This window comes from Asterias rubens, chromosome 16, assembly GCF_902459465.1.
Source record: "Asterias rubens chromosome 16, eAstRub1.3, whole genome shotgun sequence".
NCBI lineage: Eukaryota > Metazoa > Echinodermata > Asteroidea > Forcipulatida > Asteriidae > Asterias > Asterias rubens.
The window spans coordinates 12,571,567-12,597,135 of NC_047077.1; the positions used below are offsets into that span (position 1 = coordinate 12,571,567).

At 40.4% G+C, this 25,569-nt stretch overlaps 2 protein-coding genes across 2 annotated transcripts; one reads left to right on the forward strand and one right to left on the reverse strand.

Annotated features, from left to right (window-relative positions):
• Window positions 1-186: 186 nt before the first annotated feature.
• On the forward strand, window positions 187-22,111 carry LOC117301123. Its single transcript, XM_033785012.1, has 8 exons — window positions 187-1,197; window positions 8,004-8,203; window positions 8,653-10,959; window positions 11,301-11,578; window positions 11,799-11,893; window positions 15,865-18,353; window positions 19,909-20,079; window positions 22,025-22,111. Exons 1-8 carry the CDS (start codon window positions 996-998, stop codon window positions 22,109-22,111), a joined length of 5,829 nt encoding a protein of 1,942 aa, XP_033640903.1. The 5' UTR covers window positions 187-995.
• Window positions 20,919-25,350, reverse strand: LOC117300982 (cytochrome b-c1 complex subunit 7-like). Its single transcript, XM_033784856.1, has 4 exons — window positions 25,293-25,350; window positions 24,127-24,183; window positions 22,856-23,022; window positions 20,919-22,195 (listed from the first exon to the last, which is right to left on the reverse strand). Exons 1-4 carry the CDS (start codon window positions 25,309-25,311, stop codon window positions 22,118-22,120), a joined length of 321 nt encoding a protein of 106 aa, XP_033640747.1. The 5' UTR covers window positions 25,312-25,350; the 3' UTR covers window positions 20,919-22,117.
• Window positions 25,351-25,569: the final 219 nt, after the last annotated feature.

The window sequence follows — 25,569 nt, forward strand, 5'->3', positions numbered from 1 at the left end:
GTAAGCAGTTCTCCCTTTTACTTGCACTGTGGAGTACATGCACTCTGCTTGTATGCATTGGGTGGTGCATGGAGGTCTATTTCTACCTCCATGGAAGGTGTATGAAGAGCAGATGCCTCAAGTTTCATGTAGTTAACCTTCATTGTCTTCATAAAGCAATAAACTAGAATCACTTGCTCCCTACGATCAGACCATTCTTTAGACCACAGCGAGACTCTGCTGCTGGAGATACTAGACTAGACTGTACAGCAATAAACTCTGGAGAAAAAGACTATACACACACTCTTCCATGACGGATAGACTGTTCATGCATAGATTAGAGGGAAACCATTCTCTATACGGCAGAATGGAACTGTGATGATCATTTAACTTGATTACTTCAAATGAAAATATAAATTCACTGCTGTGTGGTGAATCTGACTTCCTCCTTATACGCCGTGCCTTAGTCTTGAAAGGATCGTAAATGCTTGTCATTTCGTCTTTCGGGCTTTCTTCCTCCATATGGGCGTGTGAACTGTGTGTGGTGGTGCATGCTGAAAGGCCAAGAAACTATACAGGTTGCATGCGTCACACTCGTAAAGTCACAATGCTTCTTGCAGGGAGCCACTTAATTGTAGTTTGATTGAACCGTCACACCGTCAGTGTTGGAGCATGGTTGGAGTAGGTTGTTGTGATCATAGAGTAAGGTGTGATTTTGTACCTCGAGCTTTCAAGTCCCCGATATCATCTACCACATGCCAGACCCTTTATTCTCTTCGTGCTTGGGTATACAATAAAACTACGAAAACTAAGTGTTTATTTGCTGTCAATGCATAATAACAAGTCAACTACGCTAAACAGAAGAATACAATGCATATACCTTCTGTGTACGTGCCATACGTGGTGGGACGTGTAGATTGAAAACAGTCACTGCACCACACGTGTGCACACACATCATTCGGTTGCCAGAACCAGTTGTTATTTTCCACCTCGTAGCTACTCAGTGGTGTGTGTTTATGATGTCGGGCCACAGGATCTTAAGCGCACCAGAGATATGTCTTTTTCTTCATATCTTACTTGGTGGGTTGTCATCTAGCCTTGGTCCGGCTGGTATATCAGCAGCCTTCAACTCCTACTTCAACCCAACTACCGATGACTACGACATGAGCTATAACTACGACTACGACTCCCAGTACTACTTTTCCCCTCCTAATAACGGTGAGTACTGAGTACACATGTATATTAATCAATTTCTGGATTCTCTTTTTCTATTCAAATTTATATAGATGTATATATATTTCATTTCTCGGGAATAAAAAGTACAATAATGCACACTAATTAGGTTTAAAACATTGAACAATACAGCAGAGAGGAATTTAAATATACTAAAGAAAAAGAAACAGTTGGAGCCCGAAGGATTGCCTAAAAGAAACATAGTTCCTGTCGAGAGGCTCTCCTGTCCAGCTGGTCATAAAAAGAATACCAATTAAAAGTAGAATTATAAAAATAAAAAAAATGTATAAAAAGTGTACTTATGTACTTTGTTTGTACTTTATGTCTCTCTGAAGAAGCTCCGTTTTGGATCGAAAAGGCCATCTACCCTACTCATAGTGGGTGCGTTCGTTTAGCTTCCCTGGGTCGACCCATTCTACCTCCATGGTCGACCCCAGTGTGTGACGGGTTTTTTTTCCAGGACGAACGTCTGCAGATAATTACCCACATTCGTCCTGAAAAAAAAACGCCACACACCGGGGTCGACCCAGGGAAGCTAAACGAACGCACCCTATAGACGCAGGAAGAATACTCCGCACAGGAATACACAATCTGAGAAGCGTTACCACGGTAACGCTCATTGTAAGGTATATTCATTAAAAAAAATGGGGATAAAAAGTGATATATTCTTCATTAACGCAGTAGCTAGCTTCTGTACTTTGTAAGTTTGTTTGCCATATTACCCACAAACCATAAAACGTACAGACTCTTTAGTTTACTTAAATAAATTTTGTTCCAATGTTGACTTAAAGTCTTACTAATTTCAATTCTATAAGCTATTACCCACACAGACAAATGAGATAACCCTTCTCTTACATGCCACCGAGCTTGTTCAAATAAATACAGTCAATTTATGTATGTTGAACCATGGTTGAACTGTATCCGGAACTTTTGTTTAGTCTTGTGAAATTTGTAGTCTCGTAAAAAATATCATGGTCCAGTTAACATTTAGTCTTGGTTCAAGACTCTCCTGGATTTGTCACAAGAGAGCGCGCTATCACCCCCAACGCGCTATCAACCACGAACCGCTATCACCCGAGAACCGCTATCACAGGAGAGTCTTGGCACATTCGTTAAATCGCCCCCCAAAATCGGGGGGAAACATAATGCATAGGTTTCCCGCAGAGCCCGCCCCTTTTTGGGGGGAGATTTAACGAATGTGCCAAAACTCTCCTGTGATAGCGGTTCTCGGGTGACAGCGGTTTGTGGTTGATAGCGCGTTGGGGGTGATAGCGCGCCCTGTTGTGACAAATCCAGGAGAGTCTTATTTGAGACACACGTCGTATGTTCTGGAAGATTCCCTCGTTATTGTTGTTTGGGGTGCTTTCTGGCTCCCCGCCCCCCCCCCTCCTCTCCACTTCACTGCTTACGTTGTGGGGTGTCGTGGCCGAGCGGTTAAGAGCACCGAATTCAAGCTCTGCTGATTCTGTTCAGCAGTGTGTGGGTTCGAATCCCGGTCGTGACACTTGTGTCCCTGAGCAAGACACTTAACCATTATTGCTTCTCTCGACCCATTATTGCTTCTCTCGAAATGGGGACCTGTGAGGGCAGAGATGGTTCTTGTGATTGATTTAGCCGAGTAGCGCATTTGTTGCACGAGGCTGTATACTCCCCAGGGAGCTGAGATGGTTTAAGGAGTGAATTAAGGCCCAGTGACGTACCAGGGGTAATAATTTGAAGCGCTTTGAGACACCCATTCGGGAGTGAAAAAGCGCTATATAAACTCAAATATTATTATTATTATTACTCTTACCTGTTCAATATTGGTGTGATAAAGTGAACTTGCGGGTACAAAAAGCATCTGTTAAATCTTTTGGGATAGTGTTGAGTTGAAAAGAGCCGGTTTTGGTCTCGAAGTTTCGAACAGATACTCTGCTCGTCTTTAGGATATTATGTTCTGTTGTCATTTAGCCTTTGAGAAATACTCAGCTTTTTTTGCATTTTAACCATAGGTCCATTTGGTTGGTAAAGCAGTTTGCAACTAATAATTTATATTTTCTCATGTGCAGAATTTTGTGTGTTTTGGGGTTCACATTAAAATGTGATATGTTGATGTTTTTCAAAGTATATTTCCATTTCCACACACGTATTTGTTTTTACACTGATGTCAGTTAAAATATAGTAAAAATGCACTGAAAGGGGGGCTTCCTTGCAACACCTCCATAACTCCTTGCACAAAAGCAAACATAAACTTGGGCAAAAGCTTTGCTCAACTCACTTGCGAATATCGCTGCGAGTGCGAAAGGAGGATTGTGACATCAAAATTCACGTCAAATTTGCCTCACGTTCGCATTCGCAGTAAGGGTGAACCGGGCTTAGTACGTGTGTCGAGTTCGTGTGATGATGGAGGTGTAGAATTCTACCCCCATGGTGTGACGTGTGACCATGTATATCACAATTTAACGCTAATCAGTCCATGTATAGGCACGCACATTACACTGTGAGTTTGACCTTGCACACATTCCAGGGCAATTATCAGCTGGTAGGGAATTTACTATGGTGACCCTGAAGGGACATCGCACATCGCAAATATCTTTGTCCCTTCAGGGCCGCCATAATTTACACACTGATCATTGTTGTAATATTTTCCACATTTATTTAGGAGTGTTATTGCCTCCATGTCCCTAGCTACTGGCTTGGTATGTGCCTTTGAAATGCTCCTCATTACAGAGTGCCCTTTATCAATGAGAAAATGCATTGGTGCCCTTGCCCTTTCTGAAAAGAACTGCATACATTTTGAAATGCCTGACACTCTGCTGTTTAGAAACACAAGACCTTTAAATTAACATTAGAATCGGTGTATATGCCAAAACAAAAAAGTTGCTGGCAGTGTAAAAAGTACTTAATGTAATCCACCATAATACATATACTGGCAACCCTGTAGAAGTTTGAGATCGATCGGCCATCTGAGTCACGAGAAAGTAGTGAAAACCGATTACACGTTAATTGCACGACATAAATTTAAAATTAAAATAATAAAACGCTCACTGAGCGATGAACTCCAAACAGGAAGATAGTTTTCTTTATTTCAGACACAAATATTTCAAGGGATGTCGTCTACTATCATCATCATTAGACCATGATTAGACTGTGTAAGTTTTATGTAAATCTGTGATCTAAGACGAGTTTTTTCTTCTTTCCTATCAATTCTGTATTGTTCATTTAAAGGCACTGGACACTATTGGTAATCACTCAAAATAATTATTAGCATAAAACCTTTCTTGGTAACGAGTAATGGGGAGAGGTTGATGGTATAAAACATTGTGAGAAACGGCTCCCTCTGAAGTGCCATAGTTTTCGAGAAAGAAGTAATTTTCCACGAATTTGATTTCGAGACCTCAGATTTAGAATTTGAGGTCTCGAAATCAAAACGCACACAACTTCCTGTGACAAGGGTGTTTTTCTTTCATTATTATCTCGCAAGTTCGACGACCGATTTAGCTCAAATTTTTACAGGTTTGTTATTTTATGCATATGTTGAGATACACCAACTGTGAAGGCTAGTCTTTGACAATATGTATTACCAATAGTGTCCACTGCCTTTAATCTATCTAGGCTGATTGACTCTTTGAATACACATCTCAGGGCGAACCGTCAGCGTCGCTTATCACTGACAGTACACTGGTGTCTCTCTAAATGTAAAAGAGTGAAAAGGCACTCTTTGAATAGCCATATGAGGGACAACTCTTTTTTTAGGGGTGGTCTTCCACTCTTTTTGATTGATTGTTTTTACTCTGTCCTTGAGTAAAACCCCTCTGAAAGAGTGAAATAACCACCACTCTTTTTAAAGAGCTTTTTAGGGACAACTCGAAATGTCAAAGAGTGGTGTTTTTCACTCCTTTACGTTTAGAGTGGGTTCAAAACTCTTCTCGAGGTGATGGCGGTCTATGGTGAGAGCGCACCCTCTTGGGTCATAAAGATATTAACAACAGGAGAGTCTTGATGCTTGAACCAAGACTATGGTTATCTTGAAGCATGAGTGGAGGTATAATGCTTACCCCCACCCCCCTCTCCCCACCCACCTGCCTCTAATTATGGTGAAGGCCAGCATTTTCATTGTGATCTCGTCTTCACAAGGTTGTTAAGTACTCTCGACGACAGATGACGGCAGCTATATAAATGTTTTGTAATTGATTGATTGATTTATGATTTTCACTTTACCATCGTCTCTCGCTAAATCTCACATTCACTTGTGGTTCTACACGATAAAGGCCAATTTGCATATTGTATTATGAGTTAATATTGAACTTTGTTTGCAATAAGTGTGACCTTGTATATTCTTTCAGTATTCTGGCAGGCACAATACTACACAAGTCCTATGGGAAAGTTGACATTTTGTGTCATAATTTTCACACAAAACCAAGAGTTATGAAAGTAAAAGCTAGACAAGTTTTGAGATGTGCCCCCTTTCATCATATCAAAAGTTGATAGGAATTAGACAGTGCAATCTACATAAAATGCAAGAGTTATGATTTCTTCCATTAGCTGTGTACAAATCCTGCCTGCAGGAAGTCCAGGCTCTGTGGCTCTTTTGTAAACATGTGATGTCACAGGTCACATCGTCTATAGAAAGAATTCACCAGCCATTACCCACTGACTGAAGGACGACTGATCAGTTGAGTGGAATGTATCACCTGGTATTTGTTGACAGCTGAAGTACGTTGACTAATTCCATTTGGTCATACGACGCACAGTGAATAATGCCCTAAGGTTAAATACGTTCCTTTGGTAAATTACCTACTCCAAAAAGTAATGACCACACTTAAGAGACGTTCTACATCTGTTGATTAAAGACACTGGACACTTCTGGTAACTGTCAAAGACCAGTCTTCTCACTTGGTGTATCTCAACATGCATACAAAAATAACAAACCTGTGAAAATTTGAAATCAATTGTTCGTCAAAGTCGCGAGATAATAATGAAAGAAATAACACGAATTTGTGTACTTTCAGATGCTTGATTTCGAGACCTCAAAATTCTAAATCTGAGGTCTCAAATTCAAATTCGTGAAAAACTGCCTCTTTCCCAAAATCTACATTACTTCAGTAGGAGCCATTTCTCACAATGTTTTATACAATCAACCTCTCCCCATTACTCGTTACCAAGTAAGGTTTTATGCATAAAAATATATTGAGTAATTACCAATGGTGTCCACTGCCTTCAATGCGTTTACTTCTGAGGGGGACATAGGAATGTGGTTTTTAGAGAGAGGGATTCAAAAACATTTTTATCTGAGACGTATGAACATTTTAACGTTATGATGATGCAATGTTGCAGCCTTCGCCAACCCTCTTATGTTATACCATCAAAATTTGTCACATGAGGGTACATGTACTATCAAAACACTTGGTAATTAATTAGTATGGACATTTGATACCACTGTCAGGTAAAACGTTTTCCAAAGATTAATGTTCATTTTTAACTTTGGGGAAAATAATCTCCATTATAAAAATGTTGAGGGACATATCACATGTGTTGGAAATTAAAGTGTTACACATTCTCGAATGATAAGTCAGAACAAAGTTACGTCATTCGGTTATAAATTATGAGACATGGCGAGACTGTTGTTAGCCCGTCCCTAGAGACGAGTCTAGCCTACGCATGGGGAAGTGTGACCGAGATGAATGTACAACTTGATAGAGATAAACAAACAAACAAAAACAGTTAGGAAACTCGTTTACGACCACCGTAAACAGCCGTTTCGTTCTCTCCCACATCCAGTGACGTCACTTTGGGAGCCTTTCTCAAAATGCCATCGACGGCTTTTGTTTGAGGTTTGCTGCGGGCAGGCAGACGCTAAGCATTTTTTCATAATTTTGTTTTCGGGAAAATAAAAATTATTATATACAATGTACAATATTTAAAATGGTGAACATTTTTGTTTGCTATTTTGTTTGGTCTTTAAAGGCTGGGGTGGATTTCACAAAGAGTTCGAAGTTTTATCTCGAGTTAGGACAAGTTACTCGTCCTAACTATTGGCTAGCCATTAAATTTTGAAATCGACCCCTGGACACCTTTGGTTATAGTCTAAGACCAGTATCCGCACTTGCAGTGTCCCGTGCAAAAAATAACAATTCTGTACAAATTTTGACTCAATATTGGCATCATCGGAGTTGCAAGAACGTAATGAGAAAAACACCCTTGTTGCACAAACTTTGTGTGCTTACAGATGCTTAAAAAGACTTTAGGCCTGAAGTCTGCTAATAATTATTTGAGTGAGAAATTACCTCTTTCTCAAAACTGCTTTACTTCTATATAAAGTAACAAACCTGTGAATATTAAGGCTCAATCGGTCATCGGAGTTGGGAGAAAATAACGGGGAAAACCCACCCTTGTTTCCGCACAAACAAACAAACAAACAAACAAACAAACAAACAAACAAACAAACAAACAAACAAACAAACAAACAAACAAACAAACAAACAAACAAACAAACAAACAAACAAACAAACAAACAAACAAACAAACAAACAAACAAACAAACAAACAAACAAACAAACAAACAAACAAACAAACAAACAAACAAACAAACAAACAAACATCAAACAAACAAACAAACAAACAAACGAACCAACAGTGAGGAAACTCGTTTAAAACAAAACCAATGAAACAAAATGTCTACACGTAGCTTCAAAACAAGTACGTCACCTTGTTTTGGCTTTGTGATGTAGGACACCGTTACAGCTGTTACAAGTTGCATGTTATTCGATTGTGTATGTTTGACACTTTTCTCTGTTTATTTTGTCATGCAGTTCGCGTTGTCACTGTTAGTAATACATCCGTGGGGCTTTGTGATCCACACTTCTGTGATAGCTCTTACTGTGGAGAAAAACAACTTTGCAGTTGCGATCCAGAGTGTTCACTCTATGGAGACTGCTGTTTCGAATACTCCACTGGGGAGTGTGCTGAGAAGGCGCCACCTCGCGACGATACTTGGAGATCCACTCTAACGGTTCGTTGACTGCACGTGTTTGCAATAGACTTGTCCCTTGTCCTTTATCTGCAAGGATAATGTACATACGTGTTATTCAGTAGGATATGACTGCAAATTTCCATGTTAAATGAATGCGAGAGGTCATTTTTATGTGCTTTGACGTACGTATATAGATTGACGTTTATGCTCAAGACTGAATATCAGATATCTGGTGTAATTCACAAGCCTGAAAGTGTGACGCTTGGGCTAGTTTTGCTTTGCCTTTGATCAAGATATTGACATCTTTCCACGATAGCTGTTCTTGGGGTGATAGCGCCCTCTCTCGGCGAGGTTAATAAATAACATTATTGAAGCATTATGAATCAAGACTTAAATTGCTTTATGAACTTTTGAAAACTGACGAAGTGTTTATTATGTGTTTTATTTCGTGCCATTTTATTCTGTTTTTTCCCTTTCTTTTCAAACAGCCGCAGAGTTTCTCTTGCATTTTACCGACCAACAAATCAACCAGCTATCTCTATGTGAGTTCATGTCCAAAAGACACAGCTGACACACAGACGGCTGTTCAATGTGAGAACCCAGACCAAGACGACGTTTTTGCTACAATCCCATGCTATGGAACGAACAATGGCCTCCACTACCGCAATATATATTGCGGTCTGTGTCATGGGGAAGATCAGAGCGACTTAATACCGTGGGAAATTTATGTGGAGTGTTCAGACCAACCCTTGTATGCTGAACTTGCGTCTGAACTTCTGCAAAGCTCCATCGCAAACCTTAAGCGGGTCGAAACCGAACTCGGCTGTGATGTTCTTTACCTCAAACCATATGACATCAATAACACGATGGCTTATCCACGTGGTTGTTACCCGAATGTCATACGTCATTGTCCAACAGAAGAGGACGTCCTCACCGACGCGTGTGAGTCGTACACAGCACTCACCGAGACTAATCTTGGTGGACAACTGTTTCGGAATCCGCACTGCGCTCTGTGTAATCTCCCGAACGGACCGGACCGGAACGAATCTGCAACATACTGCCTTGGTGTTTTTCCCGTGTTCTATCTGAGTGGTTTAATTGACGTATTAATTGATGATGGTGGATTGGGAACGGGAGTAACATACCCCCCGATAACAGGTGGTCGAGGTCCACCTCCTCTCTCGATCATCTTTAATTTCCGATCCGACAGCAAGGTGACAATCCTCAGAGAGAATGAGATCTTGAAGGCAGAAACAGTGGAATGTTCTGTTAATGAAGTTTACGACCCTTTTGTCTCAAAGTGTCGCAAACTGTCATGCGCAGCAGGTTATATCATCAAAGGTGGCCAATGTGTGCTTGATTATGCGTCCATGACATCGGGACCAGCATGTGGAGGCGGTGACGATGACATTGATGTCGCGGTGACTGTCACTTTCGGTGACAAGTGCCAAGGTGAACTACCGGATGTACTCGCAGCTGGTGTTCAGCCTGAGGATGTTCGACAATGTCTTGAAGATTTTACAAAACTTGGCCAGGGTCTTACACTCGTCACACCATCATCCCAGTCTACAGATTGCCCAGGGCTATCACGTTTATATTTTCAAGCCAAGGAAAGTAGTCAAACATTGAGTGGCCACAGGAGAATCCTAGAGCTGTCACTGCCAGTAGATAAATCTCCATTGTGTTCGATGTTTAACGTTAGCAAGGCATGGACTATAGAGCTTGAGCAGCAATGTGAGAACATGCTGACTGAGAACTGCTCCGCTGATTGGAGGATAGTCGGTGACGAGTACGCCCTCTCTATTCAGAACAGTACAACCTTTGTGTACGTAAACGCATCTGAGACGTGGTACACCTTGAATCAGACGATAATACGAGCCAGCTTCAAAAGGCGGGAAAATTCTTTTGAACATTTTACCGTGTTGGAGATCTGCGCTGACACGACGCTATCTTGCCCTCTGGAAACTTTCAACTCTTCTCTTTTCCAGGACGACGAAAACAAAACGGGGGTATTAACTTACACTCCAACAGGAGATAGATTCATGAAAGACGAGTACATAAGGTTAGAAAACGGATATATACAAGTGTGTTCCTTTAACGAGAAAAATGGTACACAGAACAAAACTTCTGTGGTAAATTTTTTCGCTTTCTCCACACTGCAGCAAGGCTTGAGCCTCGTTGGCAATATCATATCGATGGTTGCTGCAGCGGTGACATTTGCTACGTATTGTCTCTTCAAGGAGCTCCGTAAACGCATCAGTGTAGCCATCATGGGACTGGTAGCCAGTCTCTTCATGGCGCAGTTATTGTTTCTTCTAAGTGGCTCAGCAACCATCAATCCGGCTGCTTGCACCGCTGTGGCTTTCTTAGGCCACTTCTTCTGGTTATCAGCAGTCCTCTGGACCAGCGTCTTGGCATTTGACCTTCACCAAACATTCGCCTACCGATCCAGACTACAAAGGGTTGAAGGTGGCGTGCGAGTTATAGTTCTTCAACTTCTGTTTACTGTTTGTGTTGCCATGGGAATCGTGTTGCCATGCCTGGTGATCCATCTGTGTGACTGCACTGATATACCTCTATGGTATGGCGATGAGAATGTGTGTTGGATTGGCAATGGATATACCAACCTGATAGCCTTCGGGCTTCCAATTGGTGTAATTGTATTCGTGAACATTGTCTTGTTTAGCTTCACCGTGCGTGGAATTCGCTTGACGAAGAAGCAAACTAAAATGGCTCTATCAACTGATCTGTCTGATGCCCAGAGAACAAGAGAGGAGCTTCTTATATATGCGAAGGTAAGCCACCGAAATGGAACTCAATTTATAGATGTATCATTAAACTTGTAAACCACCGTTGGTAGAATATAATAACAGAACTGATACCTCACTGAGGCAGCGAAGCGATTGCCTCCTTGCCCCCGGTCACCATGACCTTGGTTCCCTTGAAATGCTTGTGTGGCAATTTTCTCACAGATGCCATCTACCAAGGAGAAATGCCTGGTGCCCCTTCCCTCTCGGAAACGGAGCATACACATCAGGTCTGCTATAGACTAACCTTCACATTCATATTAAGTTCTGGTGTTCGGTAATAATTTGCAATTAGTAATTTGTGATAACTCTTTTTTTGTATTGTGTAGATCTCCAGTTTGATGGGTTTTACGTGGATCTTCGGGTTTGCAGCAGCATTCAGTGACCTAGCCGCTCTTTGGTACATCTTCATCATTCTCAACTCCTGTCAAGGTCTCCTCATCTTCCTCTCCTTCATCTGTAATAAGAAAGTCTGGTCTCTCTGGAGAAACCTCATGCGGCGTGGCGAATCGCGTAGTGGGTATGGGTCCCAGACGCCATCATCTCGCGCAATGCTCAAGTCCAAAAATGACAGCAATAAGACATCGGGGACTCGAACAACAAATATGTAGCGTTATTCCACTATACAGGATCCTAATGCAACACGAAGCTGGTCTTGATTTAGGACGCTCATTGTATTAATGTGTGGACAGCTTGGACAGCTTCGTAAGTTCGTAGAGCTGCTACCCAAAGCGACTAGAAGTGGAGACCACGAACCGAGTGTGGGGCAGCCATTAGGACCTTCTACAACTTGATTGCGGTTTCTTATGTTTTCTTTAAATCTCAAGCAAAAGTCCAAACCAATCAGAAGCGACGGACGGGTGTCAGCGGATCAGTCTACAATGGGACAACATTACTAGACTCTCATCCACCTTGGATTTGTGTATAAAATGCTTTGTGGCATGATGCATTCTCGTTTGTTTTGTTCACGCAAGTTTTTCCAGATTATGTCCAAGTAACTGATCATCCATTCTCGTATTTTCCAAACTTATATCACCATGAACTCACCTTCTCAACACTAACTCAACCTTTTCTAAACAAATCGAGAAAACTGGGGAAAGTCAACATTTTGATTTGTTCGTAGTAGCACTTTGCATACAAGTTATGAATGGATGCACGTTCCTTACTCTATGAATAATTTATCCCCCCAAAAACGCAACTTTCGCCACTTTTGCGTGAGTGGTCTCTCCTTCCAGTCGCTTGAGATTGCGGCTAACGCTAACCCAACACGCATTACTGCCCACAGCACGAAGTACTGGTGGTGAGATTTCTGTGTCACACAAAGAAACATTTGGAGACTTGCCCGGCTGCTTATTTAGGAATTTGCAGTTCACAGTACAAAACCCTTCACTGCGGTGTAAAAACAAAAACAAAAACCGCTGCCCGGCCAATTCTAGTCCGGGCCCGTGTCTTTCACGAGCCTCGAAGTTAGTGTGACGTCAGATGTTCAGGCTATATAGGCCAATTCATGATTGTAAAAGGTCATTCAATGCAAAAACAGCCCATGATAGCGCCTTCTACCGGTGACTAATATACAACAAGCAGGGTGATATCAAGACTAACATGGAACAATTTTCTGTAAAGAACGTCCATGTCCATATCAATAGCATAATATTGGTTGGTGTCCATTAAAAGCCTTTTTACTCATTAATTACAGATTAAACAAACCTTGATAATAGCCGCCTTTATATATGGCAGTAATTTGTTGATTCTGAAAGCTGTAACTGTAGTAACAACTAGTCTTATCGCCTTAAAGGCACTGGGCACCTTTGGTAATTGTCAAAGACCAGTCTTCTCACTATTTGTATCTCAATTATGCACAAAATAACAAACCTGTGAAAAATTTGAGCTCAAATTGGTCGTCGAAGCTGCGAGATAAAAATGGAAGGAAAAACACCCTTGTCACACGAAGTTATGCGCTTTCAGATGCTTGATTTTTCAAATTCTAAATGTGAGGTCTCGAAATCAAATTTGTGGAAAATTACTTCTTTCTTGAAAAAACTACTCCACTTCAGAGGGAGCCGTTTCTCACAATGTTTTATACTATCAACCTCTCTCCATTACTCGTTACCAAGTAAGGTTTTATGCTAATGATTATTGTGAGTAAAATACCAAAAGTGTCCACTGCCTTTAAGTTGTCTGTTTACGTTTGGTAGTGACTCTGAAATTAAACGTCAATCAAACTTACATGGTAAGATGTTCAGGAGCTTTAGGCAATAGTCATTTATAAAGGCTTTTTGAGATACGTTTCACTTCTAAGTGCTGCGGTTTGCAAAATGTACGCTTTCTGGTTGATGAGCGTGTTTCTTGCTATCGGTGGGTGTTCAGCCTGGAAAAGTAAGTATTATTTTATAGAACGGAGAAAAATTGTATCATAAAATTGTAAGCATTGGGGTTTTTTCAGAGTAATGATTGTTTAAGGGCACTGGACACGTTTGGTAATTTTGTCAAAGATCGGTATTCTCATTTGGTGTATCCTAACACATGTATAACACAACAAACCTGTGAAAATTTGGGCTCAATTGGTCATCAAATTTGCAAGAGAATTATGAAAGAAAAAAAACACTCTTGTCACACAATTAATTCGTGTGCTTTCTCAGATGCCTAAAAGGGTATTTAATTTCAGTGAGAATTTACCTCTTTCTCAAAAACTACATTACTTCAGAGGGAACCGTTTCTCACAATGTTATATGCTATCAACAGCTCTCCATTGCTCGTTACCAAGTAAGTTTGTATGCTTCTAATATTTTGAGTAATTACCGAATTAATGTCTAGTGCCTTAAAGATGTCATACTGTGTCTGTTGAACTTAGAGAAGCAAACGAGTTTTCAAAAAAAAAAAAATGGACTTCCAGACATCTAATGGCAGCTGTAGATACATACCATGTATATTGTGGTATCTGCTATTTGTTTACTTGTATGTATTGTGCAGCTGCTTTAATAAATTTGGTTTAAATAACAAAATGTATGGATTCAGAAACTATTATCAATTTTTACAAATATTTGTCTTTCATCACGGGGAAAATATATACTTTTCTCCTTGTCGAATTGCTGGGATCACCAAACACGCTTTGCAGAACGTAAAATGGTGGCTTAAAAAACATCTACAATATAAAATGGCGTTGACCTCACAGTCTGTTATTGAACCATCTAAATTTGCCCATAACCTCGTTGTAATTATGGATTCTTTATTGTGCATGAGTAGACATGTTGATAATGATTGCAAAGGATTTTGTGCTTACTGTGCATTTTCTATTTCATAGCGCTGCTAACCGTAAGCACACGAAAAGGTAACCTTCCGTTACCGCACGAAAATAAATGACGTCACAATGCAAACCCACGGTGAACACGCAATATGACCGCCCATTTTTTCTGCTGACCTGTGAAATACGCTATTTCAGGCATAAGCAAATTAGTCTGCTACAGCAAGCACGCTAACTTGCTTACCGTTAAGCAGTGCTATGAAATTGGGCCCTGGATGAAGCTACCATATTATAATGCGACATTTACTTGTATTAGCGTAGGGCCGATTTCACAGCAGAGAGTAGGCATATTAAATAAGATTGAGCTGAACTGTGATCAATCTTAATTACTCATTGTGATGTCGAACGCAAATCACCGTATAATATTGACATCTCTTTTTAAAGATGCTTTGTAAAATCGACCCACTCAGCTCATTATTAAAGGAACACGTTAATAAATAATAATAATAAGACTTGTAATGCGCACATATCCACCCTGCTGGGTGTTCAAGGCCTTGAATCGGACGAGTTGGTCTATGAAAAGCGTTTGAAACCGTTTGTAATATGAAATGCATATGGTTAGAAAGATGTTTTAAAAGTAAAATATAATGATCCACACAAGTATCACTCAAAATTGCACGGTTTTATTTTACATCGCAAACTAACACGGTCGGCCATTTATGGGAGTCAAATTTTTTGACTCCCATAAATGTACGACCGTGTTTGTCGACGAGGTCAAACGAAAACCATGCAATCTCGAGGCATTTTGTGTAGATCATTGTATTCTACTTTTACAACATCTTCCTAACCATACCGATTTTACAACAAACAGTTACAGAACGCTTTTCAAAGACCAACTCGACCGATCCAAGGCAACGTGTTCCTTTAAGGAGCTACAATGATCATAATTATAACTGCAATATTTCTTATGATTCCGGATGTATGCTGGCTATTCTTCGTGCATGAATTGTGCACGTGTGGTATGAGATTTTGTCCCCCGGAGATTCGTCCCCCATACGGCAACTTTGTACTTCTTCTGGTAACAATAATAATAATTTACATTTATTTAGCGCATTATATGTATTAACATCTCTGCGCTTTACAATACAACAAATTACAATTTATTACAACAGAAATATAAACATAAATAACAGAACTTAAATACACATATACACAATTTGGAAATGAATCATTACCCCTATGTAAGGGGAAAACAAGACAAATTTAATTCTTAAATAGTTGGGTTTTTAGTAGTTTCGACATCCTTATTTGAATCCTCCTTCCTCCAGTCAATTAAATTCCCATTTATATATTATTAGGGACAGAATCTAGATACCGGCCCTAGACTTGTGGACAAGTCGTTAAATGTTTGTCGCGATGATAGCGTTCCGACTCTATTTTGAATCTCCCTGCGATTCCCGCGGTATTATCGCTAGACTCTTGGCCCCGTGAGACTACCCCTCTCACGACTACGGTCCCCTGCAGTTCGCGCGAGAGCAGTGATCTCGCGAGAGCACCGCCACAACTCGATTATCTCACCGCGGCAACGACTTGTCCACAAGACACCGGCCCTATATAAGACGTATAAATGTAATTCTTTTTTCTGCCAACAGCACAAATGATCCGACCATCCAAAAGTGCAGACGTGGTTCCAGTCTGCAATCCTAGTCATGTATGCAGCCTTGATAAACCAGACCCTGACGCCTCCCCAGACTCTATCCCCGGATGTTACTGCGACGATGCTTGTGAATACTTTGACGACTGTTGTTACGACTACGAAAAGGGGTCAAGAGTCAATCATTCCCATTGGTTGTTAGAGAACCCTAACCCGAAGGTTGCTAGTATATCAAGGAGCAGTTTTATCTGCAGGTTCTTAGGTTCGCCTAGAAAAAAAGCTTTCAGTTTCGGGTATTGGTTGGTCAGCTTCTGTCCGGGGCAGGCTCCTGAATTTCTTCGGCACCTCTGTGAACACCCTTCTGATTCTGACCTATACTTGCAGACTCCTGTCACAAGTTCAGTAAGCAACATCTCATACAAGAATATCTTCTGCGGACTCTGCCATGGTGAAGATGACGCACTACTGGGTTTATGGAAGATTGATATAAAGTGCTCCACTCAATTCCATGAATTGTTGAAAATTAAATTTCAAGAGGACGGAGTTATTGACTACAAGAATTTGTCCACATCTTGCAATGTTAAATTCCTTCCTTTAAACACCACTCTGACCAGGATATGCTTTCCCTTTGCTATCACCAACTGCACGACAGAAAGTGATATGGGTGAGGCATGCGCCTCATACACGGCGATTACAATAACGGCATCGGACCCCTGGCAAATCTATAAGAACCCACACTGCGCTTTGGAATGTGGCGTCAATATCACAGTTGATGAATATACTTGCAAAATATTATTAAACCTTTCACCACCTGAATTGGAGGAATCCGGTAGTATGTTGCCCTCATTCTCGATGCTGGTTGACTTTAACAGTTTCAAGTTGGTTACTTCTGAAAATGTTGTGACTACAACGTACTGTCCCAGCCACTTTGTCTTTGACCCAACTGCGAATCGGTGCCGATATGTATCGTGCCCATCGGGTGGTTTGATGGAAAACGGGCAATGTGTTCAATCATTTGGTTTAAATGACACGGTGCCCATGTTAGAATTCCGGATTGTGGTTAAACTACAAGGGGAGGTCACCTGCAATGCGAGTACAACGTTGAAATCGTGTCTGATTGATCCGCTTCTACAGGCCATGGGTGAACCCTTACACAAAGATAGTATTGAAGGCGATATTGAAGACAAGACAACTTGTTGGCAAAATGGCGGTTCAGAAGTGTCTCATGAGTTTACCATTCCATCAGAAATTACTTTGCAAACGAGAACAGCGAGCATTTTTCAAGAGGCAATTGATGTTCTCAAAGAATCAAGGCAAGGTTTTCTGAGGTGTATCAATCTGGCGGCTGGGGTTGTTTTACATTCTGTTGCCATTGTAAAGTGTTACTCTCCAACGTGTGATGTCAGACACACCGATCCAGATTTGTGTTCTACGAGTTGGTTGTATTTCACCCAAGACGCCCCCTACATGAATGATACCTACTATGGTTTTTTGTATGCCAATGACACGTGGTTTTCACACAGGCAGACGATATTTGACACAAGGTACTTTTGGCGCCAAACTACCGCCACTTTTGAGAGAGGGGGCACGCACGTGCAGATATGTGACGGTCAGAAACTGACTTGCGCATTCGCCACTCTGAGTGCGTCACTGTTTAGACCAATCACCACTGAGCATGCTAATGACTCATTAGAATACCTCCCATCTGGAGAAAAGATCGATCCCAATAGTTATTCAATTCTTCGAAATGGCAGTGTTCAGATGTGTTTGGATTACGACAGGAATGGAACTTTGAACAAAACTATTGAGAAAGCACACTTTTCCCTTGTCCAGCAGATCATGTCTGTGGTTGGTTGCTCCTTGTCGATGACCCTAGCCACAGCGACCTTCGTGACATACTTGATTTTCCCAAGTCTAAAGAATAACATTCACTGCCCCTTGATGAACCTCACTGCATCGTTAGTTCTCGCTTACCTGATGTTCATGTTGAGTTCTGTGGCCACCAGATGGAACGACATTCTGTGTATACTAGTGGCATTCTTCGGACATGTTTTCTGGTTGATGACGTCCACGTGGTCTAACATCATAGCCTTCACTCTGAATCATGCCTTCGCTTCGAAGGGTGTTCAACTCCCAGGTGAGAAGATCACAGCGAAACAACTGCTGTTCTACTATCTGTACGCTTGGGGTGTCCCGTGTTTAGTTGCCGTTCCATGCCTGTTCATCGATACCATGTATCAGTCCACATCAGAAGTCAACACCGAAGGGCTGTTTAGGTATCGTGGTGATACTTTCTGCTGGGTGGAAGACCCGTACCAACTGCTATACTCCTTCACACTCCCACTAGCTGCACCCCTTTTGCTCAATGTTGTTCTGTTTGCTCACACTGTGTACGGGATCCGTAAGGCTAAGATGCAATCGAAGATGGCGAGGGGAGATGCATCCAGGATGAAGCAAGCTATGGAAGAACTACCCATCTATCTTAAGGTAAAGTACATCATCTTAAAGGCACACACTATTGTTTTACCGACAATAATTGTAAGCAAGAAAAATAAGCAAATAATCAGAAAGGGGATTTGGGACTTCAGAATGTATACATTAAGCAGCTGAATCTATTTATACCAGAAGGTCACAATTTCAAAAAGTCTATTAGCAAACAAACTTGCTAAGCACAGAACAATCTTGCTTAACAGAAACTGGTTACCAGACAAATTTCCATAAAGTTCACATTGTTGCAACTGAATGGTACCCCGCTTAGTTTTTGGCTTGGCAGAGAACTTTGCTGAGCAGTATTTTCCGCTTAACAGCTTCATGAACTTGGGCCCAGTGCTCTTTTTAACGAGGGCTGTCAACGACGGTTCACTCTTTATAATCAGGACCTCTGTATAACATGCTCTTTTGAACGAGGGTTGACTCTTTATAAGCAGAACCTCTTTATGTGCTCTTTATAACGACGGTCGGCTATTAATTATAAGAAGAACCTCTTTATAACATACTCTTTATAACGACGGTTGACTATTTATAAACAGGACCTCCCCACAGCGTGCTCTTTATAACGACGGTCGACTATTAATTATAAGAAGAACCTCTTTATAACATACTCTTTATAACGACGGTTGACTATTTATAAAGCAGGAGCTCCCCACACCGTGCTCTTTATAACGAGGGTTCACTCTTTATAAGAAGAACCTCTTTATAACATACTCTTTATAACGACGGTTGACTATTTATAAAGCAGGACCTCCCCACACCGTGCTCTTTATAACGAGGGTTCACTCTTTATAAGTAGGACCTCTATTTAACGTGCTCTTTATAACGACGGTTGACTATTTATAAAGCAGGAGCTCCCCACACCGTGCTCTTTATAACGAGGGTTCACTCTTTATAAGTAGGACCTCTACTTAACGTGCTCTTTATAACGACGGTTGACTATTTATAAAGCAGGAGCTCCCCACACCGTACTCTTTATAACGAGGGTTCACTCTTTATAAATAGGACCTCTATTTAACGTGCTCTTTATAACGACGGTTGACTATTTATAAGCAGAACCTCTTTATAACATGCTCTTTATAACGAGGGTGGACTATTTATAAGCAGAACCTCTTTATAACATGCTCTTTATAACGAGGGTGGACTATTTATAAGCAGAACCTCTTTATAATGTGCTCTTTATAACGAGGGTGGACTATTTATAAGCAGAACCTCTTTATAACATGCTCTTTATAACGAGGGTGGACTATTTATAAGCAGAACCTCTTTATAACATGCTCTTTATAACGAGGGTGGACTATTTATAAGCAGAACCTCTTTATAATGTGCTCTTTATAACGACAGTTGACGATTAATGGGTGCGTTCATTTAGCTTCCCTGGGTCGACCCCGGTGTGTGGTAGTTTTTTTTCCCAGGACGAACGTCACTGGGTAATTATCTGCACACGTTCGTCCTGGGAAAAAAAGGGCCACACACCGCGGTCGACCCAGGGAAGCTAAACGAACGCACCCAATATTATAAGCAAAACCTCGGTTGACTGTTTCGTCTCCAGATCTCCAGCCTGATGGGATTCGCCTGGCTTTTTGCATTCCTAGCAAAGCTCACCTCCTCACTGGTCATACTGTACATCTTCATCATCCTCATCTCCTCGCAGGGAGTGGTAGTCTTCATCTCATTCTGCTGTAACTCAAGAGTCTATTCTTTGTGGAAGGGGGCCCTCAGAGTGAGATGCAGCCGCTTTGGCAGACCCGCTAGGTATCCTACTGTTACACGCTGCAACAGCAATATCACCACGGATTCCGCGGATACCACTCGTGGCTTGGGTGTACACGTATATTCTAAGAATGTGGATACATGTTTGTAGCTGCATTTGAACCCTGAACATGAAGCTATACACTTTTTAGACTTATGGACAAGTCGTTAAATGTCCGGTGAGACTGCTTCTCTGCGCGAGCCTTAATGTTCTCATGTCACGCGCAGAGAAGAAGCAGTCTCGCAAGATAGGCACTTTTCGAATCCACGGCTCTCGGCTTTGGCTTCAGGAAAATGGAGCCCGAGCATGTAAGCAAAGCAAAACCAACTGCGGGCCAAGCCGAATCTGAAGCAGAAGCAGTGGTTTTGAAATGGGCCCAAGTTGTAGTACTGAGAGCAGTAGTCTCGCACAGAAAGATAGTTGCTGGAGAGCAGTTTTACTACCATGGCAACAGACATTTAACGACTTGTCCACAAGGCTATACAATCGTCAGTTGAGTGGACGGTTCAGGCTGAGAAGGTGAAGACTTGATTTCAAGTCTGAAATTGCGTGTTATTTCTGTGCACGTGCAAAATGCCTCCACAGATTAACTATCGCAGATGGTCAAACTCGCAATCTGACAAGAGAACGCTATTTCAGGCTTTAATGTAATGGCTATCAGGTATACTAAAAAACACTATCACAGACTTGGAACCAGGTCTAGATCCAAGTCTAGAAGGCGTTATGATGAAATACGACTTGTATCAATAACAAAGATGGGTCTATATGCTTCTGTCACAATGAAAAAAATACAAAGCATTCACAAAGTGTTCAACTTCTTTTCAACTTAAAATACTTTATTATTCATCACAAACTAAACATTTGGTGTTAAAGATCACACAAAGTGGACATAAACTGTCATAATCACTCATAAAATCAATGCTTATTGATAACAAGTCGTTCAAAAGATTCATCCCAAAATGTAAAATATTTGATTATCTCGAGGGGGAAAACTAAAATGCACAGCAGACAATTGCTTGCTAACAAGTACAATGTATTTGTATTTGCTCAGCAAAACTTTGCAAGGAACCAACCACAATAAAAAAAAAAAGTTGATGATAAATGTATTGGCTTGTATAAAACCCATTCAAGTGTATCTTGATGGAGAAAAAAGAAATCATGTGTGCACAAAAACGAATTTGATGCATGAATGCATGAATACCTAAAAAGAAACCTGTGTTTGAGTGGATTAGGGTGAAATATGTAAATTTGAATTAACTTTAATCGATTTCTACTAATTGGCTGGGAAAACCTATATTAAACTCAATGCCTTTAGAGGAATCATTTGGGTGAACATTTTATCATCTTCACTTTTTTTGAAAATCCATTTTAGAACAGAATTGTTGTGTGTTATTGTAAACATTTTATCATCAAATTTAAAGCAGATGTGCAAGTTTAGTAGATTAAGGCTCAAACAAACTTATCACTAGATAGGCTCTGTATCGTTAGTTGTTTAAATAAGATTTTTAGTTTGTTCAATGAATGTACATGTACATAAGCTACTGTTTTAAGCTGTAGAGAAACCCAAACTTAACTTGCTGAGGTTTGGGAGCTTAGAACTTATGCTGTATTTAAATGCACCATAACTGATTCTTTCTACGAACCTTTCTCCAGGATTTAGAAATATTTTGTAAGAGAGAGACGTTGTCTATCTTTTAAACTTCAAATTCTTTGTAAGTTCACACAAAATCATGCAATCTCTAAAATAAACCTTGTTTGAAGATTTACTCTGCTTCTCACATCCCTGATCGTAATTTCTCTTAAGTTTATAACAACATTAAGGTCAATCTTCTAAAATGACGCCCATGGACAAAATTTCTCAGTCCCCCAAACTTCTAAAAATCCTGTTTAATTTCAATTCCATTCATTTCCACAGAGTAAAATACAAACTATATTACACTTTCAAACAGGGAGAACAAAGGAAGGAGGAGCCAAGTTTCTTGCAGACAATAAGACGCCGTAGAAGACGCTAGCGAAGATTCCACTCTCTCTTCTCCTTTACTTCCCTTTCAACTTCATCCATGTAAGGTTTCAGATAACGGAAATCCTGTTGTAAATGAAAGAGGGTCCATTACAGTAGGTTTCATTACAGTAACAATTTACACCTTCGAGGCACTGGACACATTTGGAAATTGCCAAAGACCAGTATTCTCACTTGGTGTATCCCCAACATAAGCACAGGCCTGATACTTCACAGAGCCATCAAAGGCGATTGCCTCCATGCCTTGATGCTCCAGTACAAGTTTACAATTTCCTCATAGGGTGCCCTTTATCAAGGATATAATGCCTTGGTGGCCTTGCCCTTTCAAAAATGAAGCATACAGGCCGGTAAAGCATTAAATAACAAATCTGTGAACAGTTTGACTCATTTGGTCATCAAAGTTGCACAAGAATAATGAAAGAAATAACACCATTGTTGCACAAAATTGTGTGCTTTCAGATGCATAATAAAAGGCTTCAGGCTTCAAGTCTTTTATCGCCCGAGTGAGAAATTACCTCTTTCTCAAAAACTTAGTTACTTCAGAGGGAGCCGTTTCTCACAATATTTTATACTACCAACAGCTCTCCATTGCTCATTACCAAGAAAGTTTTGATGCTAACATTTATTTTGAGTAATTACCATTGGTGTCCAGTGCCGTTTTGATGTTGAGCTCTGGATGTTTGTGTATCAAGGTTTATAGAGTTTAGATACAAATATTGGACTAACCTCTTCATATTTCGTCCACTCCTCCTTGGGCAGAACATTATGCCTGATTGTGAGATTAAAAGCTCTCTTGATGCGGAACACCCTCATGTTATAATCATCTTCTGGTAGGCGTCGGATAGCTTCCTTCACCACCGGTGTCATACGCAATGTATCATCACGCAGCAGTCCTGTGAAGAAAACACGCAAGACAAGTTTTACAAAGCATCAATGTATTTTGCGAAGGGAGAGTCTCAAAATTCAGGCTTGTTCCAGGGGAAAAGAAGGTTCTCTAGTCTTGGTGCAAGGCGTTCTTGTTGAATTGGTAAAACATCAAGGGTAATACCATAGGCTCTACATAATGTGCATGTACACCCAATGCTACACACGTTGCGCAACAACGTTTCTATAAGCCGCGATCTCGTCAGCAAGATAGTGTTTTGATAGTGGTTGTGTGATCTAGAGGTTTTTCAAACATTTTTGCCAACTTTCAATAGTATGGCGAGGAGAAGTGGAGCAGGGGATTGCGATAGTTAAGTAATGGTTAATACTTTTAATAACATCTTACACCAAGACTACACATTTCCATGGGCACAAGCCCTCAATCTAGATTCACCTGGACCACATCATTGTGCCCAAGTAATAGTATGGGAGTAGTCCTATGATTGAGAAGGTGCATTAGAATTTTGAAAAAGGTCAAAACCTATTATTTGTTTCCTCCCCTTAGAATTCCCCTTTAACCAGCGTACAAATTTGCTACATCCCTTCAAGAGGGAAGCTCAACTTATGGTCTTAATTATAACAATAATAATAGTGACTTCTTTTGTAGCGCTCGAATCCGTCACTCAGTGTCGCTCAATAGTACTAATAGCTTCAGTGTTCAGTCTTTTTCTTGCAAGGAGTGAGGATGTTTTAAAGTATGAGACCTATTCCTTTTACAATGCAGTTTTTAGCACCATTTAATGGTTTACAAGGTGCTGAGGCGTATTATGCTGCCAATCAAACCAGGAACACTGGGGTAAATCCCCTATTTTTTGTAACATGCCCTGGGTTCTTTTACGTGCATTACACAACCCACAGGACCTACGGCTCAAGGACGCATCCCAAGGACGCAGCGATAAAATAATGGTTTACCACAGTAATAATGGGGCTGTGATGATCAGAAATACAAGCCCTTGAGTCCAGTGCTCTTTAACCGCTCGGCCACAACACGCCACTTGTTGGTGTGTTTGCACATTACAGCCAACTCAAAGCTGTGTCATACATGTAGGTTATTTCAAGACAAATTTTCTTACCTAATTGATTGAACCCAGCTCTGGCATAATACCACTTGCGAAGGCCTTCCCAAAGTCCTGAAAATGAATTTAAAAAGACGATTACATCAGTTCTAACTTTTATGGAACTAACGAATGAATCTGACGTCAGTCTGACAAAAATTTAAATGTGCCTTATTAATAATAACTTTATTTAAAAGGTGGTTCTGCTGGCTTTTAAATTTCGTTAAGTTTTTGTTTCTGCCGCAAGGAAAACTTTCCGTATCCTGCCAACACTTTTGTATTCTTCAATGTGCGAGTATACTCCAGAGGAGGTTTCTGCACAGTATAGGAAGATGAATTATGTTTACAAAGTCAAAAAGGAACCTATTTCATCATTTGATTTTGACTTAAAATAAATTATAAATTTCATAAAATATTAAAATAAATACTATTTTTATTTCAAAACAAATACAAGTATAGCAGAGCAAAATGCTATGCAAAATGTATCAGTTGCTACTAAAATTAACAACGATCATTTGCTACTCATCCTTTTCTTCTTAGCATTCATTTTATTTCAGAGTACACAAAACATTTTCAGTCGAAATATTTTGCTATGCAAAATTGCCGTATGAAATCATTCCCTGCTGGGCAGGATTCGTTATCAAAAAATATTAATATTATCATACAAATTATCAGGGCTAATTTACTCAACTGAGGTATTCCTTTTTGAAAAAAAATTATTGAAAAAGTGGTGGCAGGCAGAAATTTGGGAAAAGTTTCCGCATGGCGCCACCACTTTTTCATTCGATATGAAATAATATAGTATCTAATTCACCTCATTGATATATCCCTTTTTGTAAAAATGAGTGAAAAAGTGGTGGCGCCATACGGAAAGTTACCCGAAATTTGTACCCCAACACTGTCCAAAATGTACTGCTAACAGGTTAAATACCTACTAAAATGCAAAGTTATATTCACTTGATGAGAATCTCGACCTACGTGCATATACGACGACGGATGGGTGATGGACGTCGTCGAGACGACTATTTTTACTAAAAATATACTGCCGTTTCCCAGCAAAATTACACAATGACAGATACACATACACTTCCCTATTATTTCAAAAACATTAACCTGTGAAAAGTACACAGTTACTTGCACAATAAGTAAATAAAACAGCGTTTTATTGGATGGAAAATCCTTACCTCTACTTTGCGACGCCATGTTGGTTTCGATAAAGAACTGATAAAGTTGGTACTTCGTCACAGCTAGCTAGCTATCACCATGTATGCGCCATCGGTGCTGGCAACCAGCGTAAAACGCCGGTTACTCTTAAAGGCGCACTCTCTTCTATTTTATTTAGAGTAGGTGAACTGAAACTTTCACAGATGACTTTAATTATATCTTTCTTGACCTATTGATCAGTATTACATACATTGACACGAAAGAAATGAGGACAGAAACTAAATTTGACGACCCTGT

Bases quoted from the DNA above. Each gene is read 5' to 3' on its own strand.
- LOC117300982 (XM_033784856.1), bottom strand. The intron at 23,023-24,126 runs GTAAGAAAATTT...TTTTCTTCACAG, and splicing joins AGCTGGGTTCAATCAATTAG to GACTGCTGCGTGATGATACA. The intron at 22,196-22,855 runs GTTAGTCCAATA...CATTTACAACAG, and splicing joins AGTGGACGAAATATGAAGAG to GATTTCCGTTATCTGAAACC.
- LOC117301123 (XM_033785012.1), top strand. From the start codon at position 996: ATGATGTCGGGCCACAGGATCTTAAGCGCACCAGAGATATGTCTTTTT. The intron at 11,894-15,864 runs GTATAAAATGCT...TTCTGCCAACAG, and splicing joins CTCATCCACCTTGGATTTGT to CACAAATGATCCGACCATCC. The intron at 18,354-19,908 runs GTAAAGTACATC...TTTCGTCTCCAG, and splicing joins AACTACCCATCTATCTTAAG to ATCTCCAGCCTGATGGGATT.